The 18,167-nt window shown below is 43.8% G+C and overlaps 1 protein-coding gene across 1 annotated transcript in view; it reads left to right on the top strand.

Moving 5' to 3' along the window:
• Nucleotides 1–17,098, top strand: part of LOC139472798 (A disintegrin and metalloproteinase with thrombospondin motifs adt-1-like) — a 70,081-nt gene extending 52,983 nt beyond the window's left edge. The window contains exons 16-20 of the mRNA XM_071255267.1: nucleotides 4,542–4,736; nucleotides 5,431–5,619; nucleotides 7,829–8,017; nucleotides 14,677–14,847; nucleotides 16,820–17,098. Of these exons, the coding sequence (XP_071111368.1) occupies nucleotides 4,542–4,736; nucleotides 5,431–5,619; nucleotides 7,829–8,017; nucleotides 14,677–14,847; nucleotides 16,820–17,022 (947 nt within the window). The 3' untranslated portion in view covers nucleotides 17,023–17,098. The remainder of the gene's footprint in view (nucleotides 1–4,541; nucleotides 4,737–5,430; nucleotides 5,620–7,828; nucleotides 8,018–14,676; nucleotides 14,848–16,819) is intronic.
• The last annotated feature ends 1,069 nt before the right edge of the window (nucleotides 17,099–18,167 follow it).

The raw sequence follows: 18,167 nt of genomic DNA, 5'->3' as shown, positions 1-18,167 counted from the left end.
AGTAAGTAAACCACAGTTACCCAGTTAGTATCCCACAGTAATCCTGTATGTATACTACGTCATCCCAGTAAGTAAACCACAGTTACCCAGTTAGTATCCCACAGTAATCCTGTATGTATACCACGTTATCCCAGTAAGTAAACCACAGTAACCCAGTCAGTATACCACAGTAATCCTATATGTATACCACGTTATCCCAGTAAGTAAACCACAGTAAACAGTCAGTATACCACAGTAAACCTGTATGTATGCCACGTTTTTTCCAGTAAGTAATCCACAGTAACCCAGTCAGTATACCACAGTAATCCTGTATGTATACCACGTTATCCCAGTAAGTAAACCACAGTAACCCAGTCAGTATACCACAGTAATCCTGTATGTATACCACGTCATCCCAGTAAGTAAATCACAGTTACCCAGTTAGTATCCCACAGTAATCCTGTATGTATACCACGTCATCCCAGTAAGTAAACCACAGTTACCAAGTTAGTATCCCACAGTAATCCTGTATGTATACCACGTCATCCCAGTAAGTAAACCACAGTAAACAGTCAGTATACCACAGTAAACCTGTATTTCAACACGTTATCCCAGTAAGTAAACCACAGTAACACAGTCAGTATACCACAGTAATCCTGTATGTATACCACGTTATCCCAGTAAGTAAACCACAGTAACCCAGTTAGTATACCACAGTAATCATGTATGTATACCACGTTATCCCAGTAAGTAAACCACATTAACCCAGTTAGTATACCACAGTAATCCTGTATGTATACCACGTTATCCCAGTAAGTAAACCACATTAACACAGTCAGTATACCACAGTAATCCTCTATGTATACAACGTTATCCCAGTAAGTAAACCACAGTAACTTAGTCAGTATACCACAGTAATCCTGTATGTATACCACGTCATCCCAGTAAGTAAACCACAGTAACCCACTCAGTATACCACAGTAATCCTGTATGTATACCACGTTATCCCAGTAAGTAAACCACAGTAACCCAGTCAGTATACCACTGTAACCCAGTAAGTATACCTCAGTAACCCAATCAGTATACCACAGTAATCCTGTGTGTATACCACGTTATCCCAGTAAGTAAACCACAGTAAACCAGTCAGTATACCACAGTAATCCTGTATGTATACAACGTTATCATTGTAAGTAAACCACAGTAACCCAGTCAGTATACCACTGTAACCCAGTTAGTATACCTCAGTAACCCAAGCAGTATACCACAGTAATCCTGTATGTATAACACGTTATCCCAGTAAGTAAACCACAGTAACCCAGTCAGTTTACCACAGTAATCCTGTATGTATACCACAATAACGCAGTTAGTAAACTGCATTATCCCAGTAAGTAAACCATAGCATTCCTGTCAGGGAAATATGCCTATATAACGTTTCACAATTTGTTGATCAAAATATAGATACAAAACAGGATGTATTATCCGAACTGATGCAAACAGAGAATATATGCACGTACCTCTCTGTTCTTACAGGGGCACAGGTGGCCCAGTCGTCTAGGGCGCCGCAATTGGCTGTGCAGAGTTGCGTCCCTTGGTCCCGCCAGAAACTTATGATCGTGGGTTCGAATCCCGGTTCGCCCCAATTATGTTTCTAGGTTTCTCAGGACGATACCCGTGCTCTTGGGTTTCACCAAACTGGTAAACGTCTGACACATGCATCGGTTTGGGCGTCCCTCCCATATTAAGGTGACACACTGTGACATAACTGGATTACTTTTAAAAGCAGCGACAAACCCAACTCACTCACTCACTGCTACAAACATCCTCCTGAGGAGTCACACAGATGAACGATCCATCACCAGGTTATGGAGGAAAATTGTACCGGGGGAAGCTGGCACTCTGAAAGACCAGTATGCACATTTCTATAGTAATGCGATGAAACGAAGTCTTGAGGCGAAGATGAGATGCGCTGATGCGAAGAGGGGATGCGGTGAAGGGATGCGGAGAGGGCATGTGATGACATGAAGACGCGATGCGATGAAGGGATGCGAACGGGGCATGTGGTGACATGAAGATGCGATGCGATGAAGGAATGCAAAGAGTGGATGTGGTGACACGAAGATGCGATGCGATGAAGGGATGCGAACGGGGCATGTGGTGACATGAAGATGCGATGCGATGAACGGATGCGAAGATGGGATGTGATGACATGAAGACGCGATGCGAAGAAGGGATGCGAACGGGGCATGTGGTGACATGAAAATGCGATGCGATAAACGGATGCAAAGAGTGGATGTGGTGACACAAAGATGCGATGCGATGAAGGGATGCAAAGAGGGCATGTGATGACACGAAGATGCGATGCGATGAAGGGATGCGAAGAGTGGATGTGATGACATGGAGATGCGATGCGATGAAGGGATGCGAAGATGGGATGTGATGACATGAAGACGCGATGCGATGAAGGGATGCGAACGGGGCATGTGGTGACATGAAGATGCGATGCGATGAAGGGATGCGAAGAGTGGATGTGGTGACACGAAGATGCGATGCGATGAAGGGATGCGAACGGGGCATGTGGTGACATGAAGATGCGATGCGATGAAGGGATGCGAAGAGTGGATGTGGTGACACGAAGATGCGATGCGATGAAGGGATGCGAACGGGGCATGTGGTGACATGAAGATGCGATGCGATGAACGGATGCGAAGATGGGATGTGATGACATGGAAGGGATGCGAACGGGGCATGTGGTGACATGAAGATGCGATGCGATGAACGGATGCGAAGATGGGATGTGATGACATGGAGATGCGATGCGATGAAGGAATGCGAAGATGGGATGTGATGACATGAAGACGCGATGCGATGAAGGGATGCGAACGGGGCATGTGGTGACATGAAGATGCGATGCGATGAAGGGATGCGAAGAGTGGATGTGGTGACACGAAGATGCGATGCGATGAAGGGATGCGAACGGGGCATGTGGTGACATGGAAAAGCGATGCGATGAACGGATGCGAAGAGGGGATGTGGTGACATGGAGGTGCGATGCGATGAAGGGATGCGAAGATTGGATGTGGTGACACTAAGACGTGATGCGAAGAAGGGAAGCAATGCCAAGAAGTGTTGCCGTGATGTGAGATGCGATGCGAAGAAGGGATGCGGTGATGCGAAGATGCGATGCAAAGAAGGGATGCGATGACACGGAGATGCGATGGGAAGAAGGAATGCGATGACACGGAGATGCGATGCGAAGAAGGGATGCGGTGATACGAAGATGCGATGCAAAGAAGGGATGCGGTGACACGGAGATGCGATGCGAAGAAGTGATGCGTTGAGGCGAAGATGCGATGCGAAGAAGGGATGCGGTGATACGAAGATGCGATGCAAAGAAGGGATGCGATGACACGGAGATGCGATGCGAAGAAGGGATGCGTTGAGGCGAAGATGCGATGCGAAGAAGGGATGCGGTGATACGGAGATGCGATGGGAAGAAGGAATGCGATGACACGGAGATGCGATGGGAAGAAGGAATGCGATGACATGGAGATGCGATGCGAAGAAGGGATGCAGTGATACGAAGATGCGATGCAAAGAAGGGATGCGGTGACACGGAGATGCGATGCGAATAAGGGATGCGTTGAGGCGAAGATGCGATGCGAAGAAGGGATGCGGTGATACGAAGATGCGATGCAAAGAAGGGATGCGATGACACGGAGATGCGATGCGAAGAAGGGATGCGGTGATGCGAAGACGCGATTACACGAAGACGCCAGGCGAAGAAAGGCGAAGTAACGAAAATGCGACTAGTTAGATACTACGAAGATAGTACCTCATCTTCGCGACTTCGCATACCCACTTCACTTCACCAAATCACACCTTCGCCTTTGCAGTAGAAATCAGCCATCGGTAATACCAGACCTGCATCACTTTGGGCTTTCCTCCCACATTAACACTTTGTGATATGACTGAAATGCGGTGAAAGACATAGTTAAAGATCGTCATCGAGCCATATATAGACCCTGGAGGACCTAATGTAACTAATTTCGTCCCAATGAAATTGACTCTCAGCAGCAAAACAAACAATTATTTGAGTAAACATTTCATGTTGCCATGTCAACACTCACACCATGTGTGGACCACCTCCGTGGTCTAGTGTTAGAGCGTCTCTCCGGAGAGCGGAAGGTCCGGGGCTCGATCCCCGGCCGCTTCATACCAAACGACGTTAAAAGATGGTACTTGTTGTTACCCTGTATGGCGCTCGGCATTAAGGGGCTAAAACAAGGGCTGGTCGGCTCGGAGTCAGTATACTGTGTCTGAGTAGGGTATTCATGTTAAACTGCGGCATGGTATCTCAGTGAGCTAGCACTATAAATCGGCATCAGTCCGGACTAGTACAATCAGCCACACAAACACACACAAGTACATGCACGTCGCAATAATCTTGGACGCGACGTTAAACCCCATTTCACCTCACCAGACCGTTTGTGAAATAGTCGCTTGATGGCCACCTCCAAATCTAACTCCCTCATTGTAAGCTGATTAACAGTTCACTTTTTCAGTGCAAGTGGACGGTAACTGGAGTCCATGGGTGGTCAGTTCCACGACGGCGTGTACGGCGACCTGTGGGGGAGGGGTTGAGACCGTTACGTCAGCGAGGACATGCACCGACCCCGCCCCCGCAAACGGCGGCGACACGTGTTCTGGGGATGAAACCTCCACGGAGGATATTGCGTGCAACGAACAAGTCTGTCCAGGTAATGCTTGTTTGTTGTTAAGCCGTAGCATTATTTCAGTTATGTGACGGCGGATTGTAATTAAGCGAAACGACCAGACAATCCAGTGACTGTTATCATGTGCAACGATCCATCCTCTTAGGACCAACGCTGGTTGCTGAGGATAATAAACAGCGATGCAATTATGACACACGTGTAGTTCAAATGGTGTACTACAATGGAAACATATATCCACTTAAAGCTCTTTTGATTACAAAATGAATCTGGCGATAAAATATAGTTAACTCGGTTCATTTAACCGCCCCATCTGACAATAGCTGTCACTCGTATTTCTGGTCCATCGATTACAGTGTTATACAGTCACACTGATCACATTTAACTGTATCTTGGGTATATCTTAAGATGCAAGACTTACGCAAAATAAAATAAAAATATTCTTGAGGGATTCTGTGACCAAAGTAATTGAAGTTATTCATTCTTATTGGTTTAAGTATTTTCGCACATTACATTCATCCATGGTTGGACGAGTCTTCTTGCAGGGTTCGGAAAGGGGCGAATGGTGGCGAATACACCTTTACCAGCCCAGAATTTGTTTTCGATTGTGACGACACGGTAACCGACGACGTCACACTGGTCTGCAAAGCAATATATCTTGCGTGAGCCAGTTTTGGCTGATAAAAGCGACTTATCCCTTAACTCACTCAATCACTCACAGTTGACGGCGGGTGGAGCAACTGGCATGTCACCAGTAGGGGGAGCTGTTCAGTGACCTGTGGGGACGGAACTGAGACCATCAACAAAGAAAGGTCGTGCAACAACCCTCTCCCATCAAATGGTGGAGCTCAATGCGCAGGACAGGAAACCAAAACTACGACCGGAAACTGTAACGAGGCGTCATGCCCAGGTAGGATCACAGGTCTTCTTCTTTGTGTCATTCCAGGGTAGCCATGGTCAATAGGTAATAATTTTGTGAAAGGTCTATGGTACTTATGAATAATTGAATACTTTTAGAAAGGTTACTTTGTTGTTTAACGCCACACTCAGCAATATTCTAGCTATATGACGGCGGTCTGTAAAAAAACCCGAGTCTGGACAGGACAATCCAGTGATTCACGTCGATCCAAACAATTGGGATACGATGACATGGATCAACCAAGTCAGGAAGCCTGACCACTCGATCTCGTTAATCGCCTTAAATGCGAAAATGCTTTTCGTAAGAGGCGACGAACGGGATCGCTCGCTGACTTTGTTGATACACGTCATCGTATCCCAATAACGTGGATTGATGCTCATGCTGTCTATCACTGGATTATCTGGTTCAGATTCCATTACCTGCAGACCGCCGTCATATAGCTGGAATATTGATGAGTGCGGCCTTAAACAACAAACAAACAAACACACACACAAACAAACACCTATGATACAGACTATATCGTAAACACGTAGCAGATATTTCTTAAGATTAAGGAAAGGGTATTGTCGCTTTTATTAAATGGGTGTCATAACGACTGATTTGGGACAACCTTTGTCTGAATGAACAAAGGCTAATTACCCTAGCCTTTAGGGTGTGTGTGTGTGTGTGTGTGTGTGTGTGTGTGTGTGTCAGGGGTGGCCCAGTCGTCTGAGGCGCCGCGATTTGCTGTGCAGAGTTGCGTCCCTTGGGCACACCAGAAACCTATGATTGTGGGTTCGAATCCCGGTTCGCCCCGATTATGTTTCTAGGTTTGTCAGCACCATACCCGTGCTCACTTCGGGCTTTCCTCCCACATTAAGCTGACACGCCGTGATATAACTGGAAAACTGTTAAAAGAGGCGTTAAACCACTCACTCTCACTAGGTGCTCCGGGGCACCAATACCATCACTACACTTTGTGCTTACATTGTATATATATATATATATATATATATATATATATATATATATATATATATATATATATATACCTATAAAGTAAACCTGTATATACTGCAAGCCATCGGCTCGTTGTTGTCACTTCCTACCGAGAACCAGACGCCGATGGGAATATGCAAATACACATTTATCAACGACACACCAACGCGCTGTGAATTCTGTTGCAAAAATATTGCAAACTGAAACATGAATTTGACTGCTAGAGTTATTAACAAACGACATACTGGGGAAACATGTATTCTTTGTCCTGAATAAAACTTGTCTGCATGAGCAGCTATGTGACGGCGGTCTGAAAATAATCGAATCTCGACCAGACAATCCAGTGATTGACATCATGAGCATCGTTCCACGCAGTTTTGTATACGATGACATGCATCAACCAAGTCAGCGAGCCTGATCACCCGATCCCGTGAGTCGCCTTTTACGGCAAGCATGAGTTGCTGAAGACTTATTCTACCCCGGACCTTCATGTGCCAAACTGTTGTCTTCTTCGGTCTTTAAAACTTGTAAGGCATTTAGAAGTGATATACATCAGGAAGAGAATATAGCATATACTCCGTTGTGATCCTCATAAGAGCCTAGTGGTTAAAGCTTTCGCCTGTGACGCCGAAGACCCGAGTTCGATTCTCGATATGGATACAATGTGTGAAGCCCCTTTGTGGTATCCCCCACCGTGATATTGCTGGAATATTGCTAAAAGCGGCGTAAAACCTCACTCACTCACTCACTCAACTGCGTGGATCGATGTTCATGATATCATTCGCTGGATTGTCTGGTCCAGACTCGTTTATTTACAGACCGCGGTCGTATAGCTGGAATATTGCTGAGTGCGACGTTAAAGAGTGACCAGAGTGAGTTGGGATTAACGCCGCTGTTAACAGTATTCCACTCACTCACTCACTCACTCACTCACTCACTCACTCACTCACTCACTCACTCAACCACTCACTCAATCACTCAACCACTCACTCACTCAACCACTCACTCACATACTCACCCACACACTCATACACCCACTCCCTCACTCACCTCATAATAAAGAAGTTGACATCATATATTCTCTTCCTTATGTCGTCTTCTTTTTCGCAATCAATCGAAGTCAGTGCCCGAACACGTTCTCAGCAACAATACTCTATTTGTCTATCATTCGGTCAAATTGGCTCTGCAGGTTTTACACATAACCGTTGTGTTAACGTTTCAGTGGACGGGGGTTGGTCGGCGTGGACGGAGGATGACCGCCAGCAGTGTACCAAGACGTGTGGAGGGGGGTCACAGACAGTAGAGTACATCCGGGCGTGCACCAACCCCGCCCCTCAACATGGCGGTGCCCAGTGCAGTGGAGGGAGTACCCGGGAAGAAACAATCGACTGCAATACTGCCAACTGTCCACGTACGTTGGTTAAAAGCGCACACGCTATCAAAGTCTTACAAACTCTCACGCTACCACAGCCTTACAAACGCACACTCAAGACCACGGTCTTACAAACGCACACGCCTTTAAAGTGTACAAACGTACACCTTACTACATAGTGTTACAAACGCACATACTACCAAAGTGTTACAAACGCACACACTCACTACCACGGTCTTACAAACGTACACCTTACTACATAGTGTTACAAATGTACATACTACCAAAGTGTTACAAACGCACACACTCACTACCACGGTCTTACAAACGTACACCTTACCACACAGTGTTACAAACGCACATATTGCCACAGTGTTACAAACGCACACACTCACTACCACGGTCTTAAAAACGTACACCTTACCACACAGTGTTACAAACGCACATACTTCCAAAGTGTTACAAAAGCAAACACTCACTACCACGGTCTTACAAACGTACACCTTACCACACAGTGTTACAAACGCACATACTACCAAAGTGTTACAAACGCACACACTCACTACCACGGTCTTACAAACGTGCACTCTACCACACAGTGTTACAAACGCACATACTACCAAAGTGTTACAAACGCACAAACTCACTACCACGGTCTTACAAACGTGCACTCTACCACACAGTGTTACAAACGCACATACTACCAAAGTGTTACAAAGGCACATACTACCAAAGTGTTACAAACGCACACACTCACTACCACGGTCTTACAAACGTACACCTTACCACACAGTGTTACAAACGCACATACTACCAAAGTGTTACAAACATACACACTCACTACCACGGTCTTACAAACGTGCACGCTACCACACAGTGTTACAAACGCACATACTACCAAAGTGTTACAAAGGCACATACTACCAAAGTGTTACAAACGCACACACTCACTACCACGGTCTTACAAACGTGCACTCTACCACACAGTGTTACAAACGCACATACTACCAAAGTGTTACAAACGCACATACTACCAAAGTGTTACAAACGCACACACTCACTACCACGGTCTTACAAACGTACATCTTACCACACAGTGTTACAAACGCACATACTACCAAAGTGTTACAAACGCACACACTCACAACACGGTCTTACAAACGTACACTCTACCACACAGTGTTACAAACGCACATACTACCAAAGTGTTGCATACGCACACACTCACTACCACGGTCTCACAAACGTACACCTTACCCCACAGTGTTACAAACGCACATACTACCAAAGTGTTACAAACGCATACACTCACTACCACGGTCTTACAAACGTACACCTTACCACACAGTGTTACAAACGCACATACTACCAAAGTGTTGCATACGCACACACTCACTACCACGGTCTTACAAACTCACACACTACAAAAGTCTTACAAACGCACATACTACCAAAGTGTTGCATACGCACACACTCACTACCACGGTCTTACAAACTCACACACTACAAAAGTCTTACAAACGCACATACTACCAAAGTGTTGCATACACACACACTCACTACCACGGTCTTACAAACGTACACCTTACCACACAGTGTTACAAACGCACATACTACCAAAGTGTTGCATACGCACACACTCACTACCACGGTCTTACAAACTCACACACTACAAAAGTCTTACAAATGCACATACTACCAAAGTGTTGCATACGCACACACTTACTACCACGGTCTTACAAACTCACACACTACAAAAGTCTTACAAACGCACATACTACCAAAGTGTTGCATACGCACACACTTACTACCACGGTCTTACAAACGTCCACTCTACGACACAGTGTTACAAACTCACATACTACCACAGTGTTACATACGCACACACTCAATCCCACGGTCTTACCACAAAGTGTTACAAACGCACATACTACCAAAGTGTTGCATACGCACACACTTACTGCCACGGTCTTACAAACGTCCACTCTACCACACAGTGTTACAAACGCACATACTACCAAAGTCTTACAAACGCAAACACTCACTACCACGGTCCTACAAACGTACACCTTACCACACAGTGTTACAAACGCACATACTACCAAAGTGATACAAACGCACACACTCACTACCACGGTCTTACAAACGTACACCTTACCACACAGTGTTACAAACGCACATATTGCCACAGTGTTACAAACGCACACACTCACTACCACGGTCTTAAAAACGTACAACTTACCACACAGTGTTACAAACGCACATACTTCCAAAGTGTTACAAAAGCAAACACTCACTACCACGGTCTTACAAACGTACACCTTATCACACAGTGTTACAAACGCACATACTACCAAAGTGTTACAAACGCACACACTCACTACCACGGTCTTACAAACGTACACCTTACCACACAGTGTTACAAACGCACATACTACCAAAGTGTAACAAACGCACACTGACGACCAGGTCTTACAAACGTACACCTTACCACACAGTGTTACAAACGCACATACTACCACAGTGTTACAAACGCACAGACTCACTACCACGGTCTTACAAACGTCCACTCTACCACACAGTGTTACAAACGCACATACTACCATAGTGTTACAAACGTACACACTCACTACCACGGTCTTACAAACACACATACTACAAAAGTCTTACAAACGCACATACTACCAAAGTGTTGCATACGCACATACTCACTACCATGGTCTTACAAACGTGCACTCTACCACACAGTGTTACAAACTCACATACTACCAAAGTGTTGCATACGCACACACTCACTACCACGGTCTGACAAACGTGCACTCTACCACACAGTGTTACAAACGCACATACTACCAAAGTGTTACAAACGCACATACTACCAAAGTGTTACAAACGCACATACTACCAAAGTGTTACAAACGCACACACTCACTACCACGGTCTTACAAACGTGCACTCTACCACACAGTGTTACAAACGCACATACTACCAAAGTGTTACAAACGCACATACTACCAAAGTGTTACAAACGCACACACTCACAACCACGGTCTTACAAACGTACACTCTACCACACTGTGTTACAAACGCACATACTACCAAAGTGTTGCATACGCACACACTCACTACCACGGTCTTACAAACTCACACACTACAAAAGTCTTACAAACGCACATACTACCAAAGTGTTGCATACACACACACTCACTACCACGGTCTTACAAACGTACACCTTACCACACAGTGTTACAAACGCACATACTACCAAAGTGTTGCATACGCACACACTCATTACCACGGTCTTACAAACGTACACCTTACCACACAGTGTTACAAACGCACATACTACCAAAGTGTTACAAACGCATACACTCACTACCACGGTCTTACAAACGTACACCTTACCCCACAGTGTTACAAACGCACATACTACCAAAGTGTTGCATACGCACACACTCACTACCACGGTCTTACAAACGTACACCTTACCACACAGTGTTACAAACGCACATACTACCAAAGTGTTGCATACGCACACACTCACTACCACGGTCTTACAAACTCACACACTACAAAAGTCTTACAAACGCACATACTACCAAAGTGTTGCATACGCACACACTCACTACCACGGTCTTACAAACGTACACCTTACCACACAGTGTTACAAACTCACATACTACCAAAGTGTTGCATACACACACACTCATCACTACCACGGTCTTACAAACGTACACCTTACCACACAGTGTTACAAACTCACATACTACAAAAGTGTTGCATACGCACACACTCAATCCCACGGTCTTACCACACAGTGTTACAAACGCACATACTACCAAAGTGTTGCATACGCACACACTCACTACCACGGTCTTACAAACTCACACACTACCAAAGTCTTACAAACGCACATACTACCAAAGTGTTGCATACGCACACACTCACTACCACGGTCTTACAAACTCACACACTACAAAAGTCTTACAAACGCACATACTACCAAAGTGTTGCATACGCACACGCTTACTACCACGGTCTTACAATCTCACACACTACAAAAGTCTTACAAACGCACATACTACCAAAGTGTTGCATACGCACACACTCACTACCACGGTCTTACAAACTCACACACTACAAAAGTCTTACAAACGCACATACTACCAAAGTGTTGCATACGCACACACTTACTACCACGGTCTTACAAACTCACACACTACAAAAGTCTTACAAACGCACATACTACCAAAGTGTTGCATACGCACACACTTACTACCACGGTCTTACAAACGTCCACTCTACGACACAGTGTTACAAACTCACATACTACCACAGTGTTACATACGCACACACTCAATCCCACGGTCTTACCACACAGTGTTACAAACGCACATACTACCAAAGTGTTACAAACGAACACACTCACTACCACGGTCTTACAAACGTACACCTTACCACACAGTGTTACAAACGCACATACTACCAAAGTGTTGCATACGCACACACTCACTACCAGGTCTTACAAACGTACACCTTACCACACAGTGTTACAAACGCACATACTACCAAAGTGTTACAAACGCACACTCACTACCAGGTCTTACAAACGTACACCTTACCACACAGTCTTACAAACGCACATACTGCCACAGTGTTACAAACGCACACACTCACTACCACGGTCTTACAAACGTCCACTCTACCACACAGTGTTACAAACGCACATACTACCAAAGTGTTACAAACGCACACACTCACTACCAGGTCTTACAAACGTACACCTTACCACACAGTGTTACAAACGCACATACTACCAAAGTGTTACAAACGCACACTCACTACCAGGTCTTACAAACGTACACCTTACCACACAGTCTTACAAACGCACATACTGCCACAGTGTTACAAACGTACACACTCACTACCACGGTCTGACAAACGTGCACTCTACCACACAGTGTTACAAACGCACATACTACCAAAGTGTTAAAAACGCACATACTACCAAAGTGTTACAAACGCACATACTACCAAAGTGTTACAAACGCACACACTCACTACCACGGTCTTACAAACGTGCACTCTACCACACAGTGTTACAAACGCACATACTACCAAAGTGTTACAAACGCACATACTACCAAAGTGTTACAAACGCACACACTCACTACCACGGTCTTACAAACGTACACTCTACCACACTGTGTTACAAACGCACATACTACCAAAGTGTTGCATATGCACACACTCACTACCACGGTCTTACAAACGTACACCTTACCCCACAGTGTTACAAACGCACATACTACCAAAGTGTTGCATACGCACACACTTACTACCACGGTCTTACAAACGTGCACTCTACCACACAGTGTTACAAACGCACATACTACCAAAGTGTTACAAACGCACACACTTACTACCACGGTCTTACAAACGTGCACTCTACCACACAGTGTTACAAACGCACATACTACCAAAGTGTTGCATACGCACACACTCACTACCATGGTCTTACAAACTCACACACTACAAAAGTCTTACAAACGCACATACTACCAAAGTGTTGCATACGCACACACTTACTACCACGGTCTTACAAACTCACACACTACAAAAGTGTTACAAACGCACATACTACCAAAGTGTTGCATACGCACACACTTACTACCACGGTCTTACAAACGTCCACTCTACGACACAGTGTTACAAACTCACATACTACCACAGTGTTACATACGCACACACTCAATCCCACGGTCTTACCACACTGTGTTACAAACGCACATACTACCAAAGTGTTGCATACGCACACACTCACTACCACGGTCTTACAAACGTACACCTTACCACACAGTCTTACAAACGCACATACTACCAAAGTGTTGCATACGCACACACTTACTGCCACGGTCTTACAAACGTCCACTCTACCACACAGTGTTACAAACGCACATACTACCAAAGTCTTACAAACGCACATACTACCAAAGTAATGGATACGCACACACTCACTACCACGGTCTTACAAACGTACACCTTACCACACAGTCTTACAAACGCACATACTACCAAAGTGTTGCATACGCACACACTTACTACCACGGTCTTACAAACGTACACCTTACCACACAGTGTTACAAACGCACATACTACCAAAGTGTTGCATACGCACACACTTACTACCACGGTCTTACAAACGTACACCTTACCACACAGTCTTACAAACGCACATACTACCAAAGTGTTGCATACGCACACACTCACTACCACGGTCTTACAAACGTACACCTTACCACACAGTGTTACAAACGCACATACTACCAAAGTGTTGCATACGCACACACTCACTACCACGGTCTTACAAACGTACACCTTACCACACAGTGTTACAAACGCACATACTACCAAAGTGTTGCATACGCACACACTCACTACCACGGTATTACAAACGTACACCTTACCACACAGTGTTACAAACGCACATACTACCAAAGTGTTGCATACGCACACACTCACTACCACGGTCTTACAAACGTACACCTTACCACACAGTGTTACAAACGCACATACTACCAAAGTGTTGCATACGCACACACTCACTTCCACGGTCTTACAAACGTACACCTTACCACACAGTGTTACAAACGCACATACTACCACACTCTGATAAATAGACCCACTCTGTATTGCAGTGAAATGCCCGGGAGGCTTCACGAAGGTGGAAGAGCATAACATGTGCTACAAGTATGAATCTAAGGAACGAAACTGGGAGGACGCTAGAGACCACTGCAAGGGCCATGATGCGGACCTTGTCATATATAAGACGGATGCTATGAACAAATTTTTTGAGGGTGTCATTCGAGGTAAGTGTTGGATACATTTCTAGACGTTCTTGAAAATGTCATTCAGTGATCCATTAATGACATTCATATGCTGTCTAGGCACAAATCTTTGTTAAAGAACAATTCTTGAAAACTGTTCATGGTAGGACATTGGTAGTAACATAGTACAGTGTTTTACTGTAATTGTAAAAACACATGTCATGTTGTCAGAATGTAAGTCTTTTGCTGTATGTTCAGCAAGATGTAAGTGTAAAAACACATGTCATGTTGTCAGAATGTAAGTGTTTTACTGTATGTTAAGAAAGATGTAAGTGTAAAAACACGTGTCATGTTGTCAGAATGTAAGTGTTTTACTGTATGTTCAGCAAGATGTAAATGTAAAAACACATGTCATATCAGAATGTAAGTGTTTTACTGTATGTTCAGCAAGATGTAAATGTAAAAACACATGTCATGTTGTCAGAATGTAAGTGTTTTACTGTATGTTCAGCAAGATGTGAATGTAAAAACGGCTAAACCGCTTTATCGGTGGTTCGAGAAGGGAGCTAACTCCGTTTGCCTAATCGAAAGTTCGAGGTAGGCCCGAATTCGAAACTAAACGCACTTGTTGTTGAGAATATGTGCTACGTAAACGAACCCGTATTATGAACTGCTATTTTGTCTATTTAAAATAAGTATAAGCAAATAGTATAGTGTACATTGTCTGTTATGAGCAATTATAATCGTATGTTTGTAGTAACATTAACGTTGACAGAACAAGTAGAGTATTGTTTGTGGGGGGCACAGGTGGCCCTGTCGTCTAAGGCGCCGCGATTGATGTGCAGAGTTGCGTCCCTTGGGCACGCCAGAAACCTATGATTGTGGGTTCGAATCCCGGTTCGTCCCGATTATGTTTCTAGGTTTGTCAGCATCATACCCGTGCTCGTGGGTTTCACTGAAGTGGTAAACGTCTGAGACCTGCATCACTTGGGTCTTTCCTCACACACCGTGATATAACTGGAATACTGTTAAAAGCGGCGTTAAACCAAACTCACTCACTCACTCACTCACTATTGTTTGTGTTTTCAGGATTATCTATGCTGTTTTATTGCTTAAATGGGGGTCCTTAATTTTATTCATTAAGTGATGAAAAATCCATTGTTAATAATTAAGTGATGACTGAAAGCATTGCCAGGTCCTAGACCTGGTCTAGAGTGGGATGATGCAGTACCCCATCGCCTACACTACACCACGAATACAATGGGGAAGGCGCAGTGATTCGCTGTGCCGAGTTGTCTCCCTTAGACGTGTCAGGAACACACGATTGTGGGTTGGAATCGCAGACTCGCCCTCGTCTCGTCTATTGGATTATCAGCACCACACCCATGCTCATGGGTTTCACCAAACTGGTGACCCTCTAACACCTGCATCGGCGTTAGCTTACCAAGCTGGATTGTCGTAATTTAACTGAAACACAGTCCAAAGTGATTTAAAAACCTCAATCATTCACTTAAATCTAAAACATCTTCGACAAAGAGAAACCAGTCTCGATTATACGCCGAAACAGATTCCATTGGGCACAAAGGGGAAAATAGCGGTGACTCCTTATAATACATATAAGTATAATTACAGTACATAATCATCGAATAACCATTTCTTGGTTGGGTAATTTTTGCCACCATCAAAAAAGGTGTGTACTTTCTTTGCCCTGGCAGTTCACAAGTACATGTTACCGCTGAGATATTTAAATCATACCTGAACAAACTAAACGCACATATTTACCACTATCCTGATCCAAACGTCATTTTTAATTAAATTAAAAAAAATGTTTTTATTTTTGAATTGACCCGCCAAAAATTAGTCAGAGAAAATCTTCAAACTTGATAAAAAGCATACTTGTGTGAATTTTGTCATCTGCCTAATCCTTACCTTAAACTAAAAACAGTGACTAAGAGCAATGGGTTTTTTACCTTTAGCGGCGATGTGTTGATGTGAGGTTTACTATATGTTGCAGATATAATACGCAATAAAAACATCGACGTATACCTTGGTGGGCGTGACAGGAATAAAAATAGCAAATGGTTCTGGTTGGATGGTGAACCGGTCAACGGCTTTTCAAAATCGGGAAGTAAAAACTGTCTGAAATTTGATGACTGGATTCTGGATGATGAAGACTGTTCCGACAAACATCCGTCTATTTGTCAAACATTTGCTTAATGTGATACGTCTATATATCAACTATTTGATTCAATTTTATGTGTCTATTTGTCAAACATTTTCTTAATGTGATTTGTCTATTTTTCAACACTTGCTAATTGTGATCCGTCTATTTGTCAAATATTTGCTAAATTTTATGTGTCTATTTGTCAAACATTTGCTCAATGTAATCCGTGTATTTGTCAAATATTTGCTAAATTTAATGTGTCTATTTGTCAAACATTTGCTCAACATAATCCGTGTATTTGTCAAATTTATGCTTAATTTTATGTGTCTTTTTGTCAAACATTTGCTTCATTTTATGTATCTGTTTGTCAAACACTTGCAAGTTGTGATCTGTCTATTTGTCTAATATTTCTGCATTTTGATCCGTCTATTTGCCAAACACACGATTCATGTGGTTCGTCTGTTTGTCAAACATTTGCTTTGTGATCCGTTTGTGTGTCAAATATGTGCTGCATGAGAGACGTAATTATAGGAGCACTTATCATGTTGTAAGAATATTAGTGTTTTCATGTGTGTTGGATGTACTGGAAACTGTAAAAGCGCATATAGTTTTGTCATATTGTGTTCAAGTGTGTTACTATATGTTTAGATTAGTGTGTTTTTACGCAATTATAAAAGTACTTCGCATATTGAAAGTTACTGTTTTACTGTATTTTCAGATTGACGTAAATGTGTTACTGTATACATGTTTACATAGTTTGTTTTGTTTCTTGTTTGTTGTTTAACGTTGCACTAAGCAATATTCCAGCTATATGACAGCGGGCTGTTGGATTGCTTGGTTTGTTGTTTTACTCCACACTCAGCAATATTCCAGCTATATGACGGCGGTCTGTAATCGAGTCTGAACCAGACAATCCAGTGAGTGATATCATGAGCATCGATCAACGCACTTGGGATCGATGACATGCATCAACCAAGTCAGCGAGCCTGACCACCCGATCCCGTTAGTCGCCTTTTATGGCAAGCATAGTCACCTTTTACGGCAAGCCTGGGTTGCTGAAGACCTATTCTACCCCAGAATCTTCACGGGTCTGTAAATAACCGTGTCTGGACCAGGCAATCCAGTTATTGATAACATGAGCATCGATCCAAACAATTGTGATACATTGACATGCATCAACCAAGTCAGCGAGCCCTGA

Source organism: Haliotis cracherodii, unplaced genomic scaffold (genome assembly GCF_022045235.1).
Source record: "Haliotis cracherodii isolate W230 unplaced genomic scaffold, xgHalCrac1.p SCAF_25, whole genome shotgun sequence".
In the NCBI taxonomy this organism is placed as follows: Eukaryota; Metazoa; Mollusca; class Gastropoda; order Lepetellida; family Haliotidae; genus Haliotis; species Haliotis cracherodii.
Note: the sequence above shows the minus strand (reverse complement) of the source record. Positions and strands in the feature narration are given on the sequence as shown.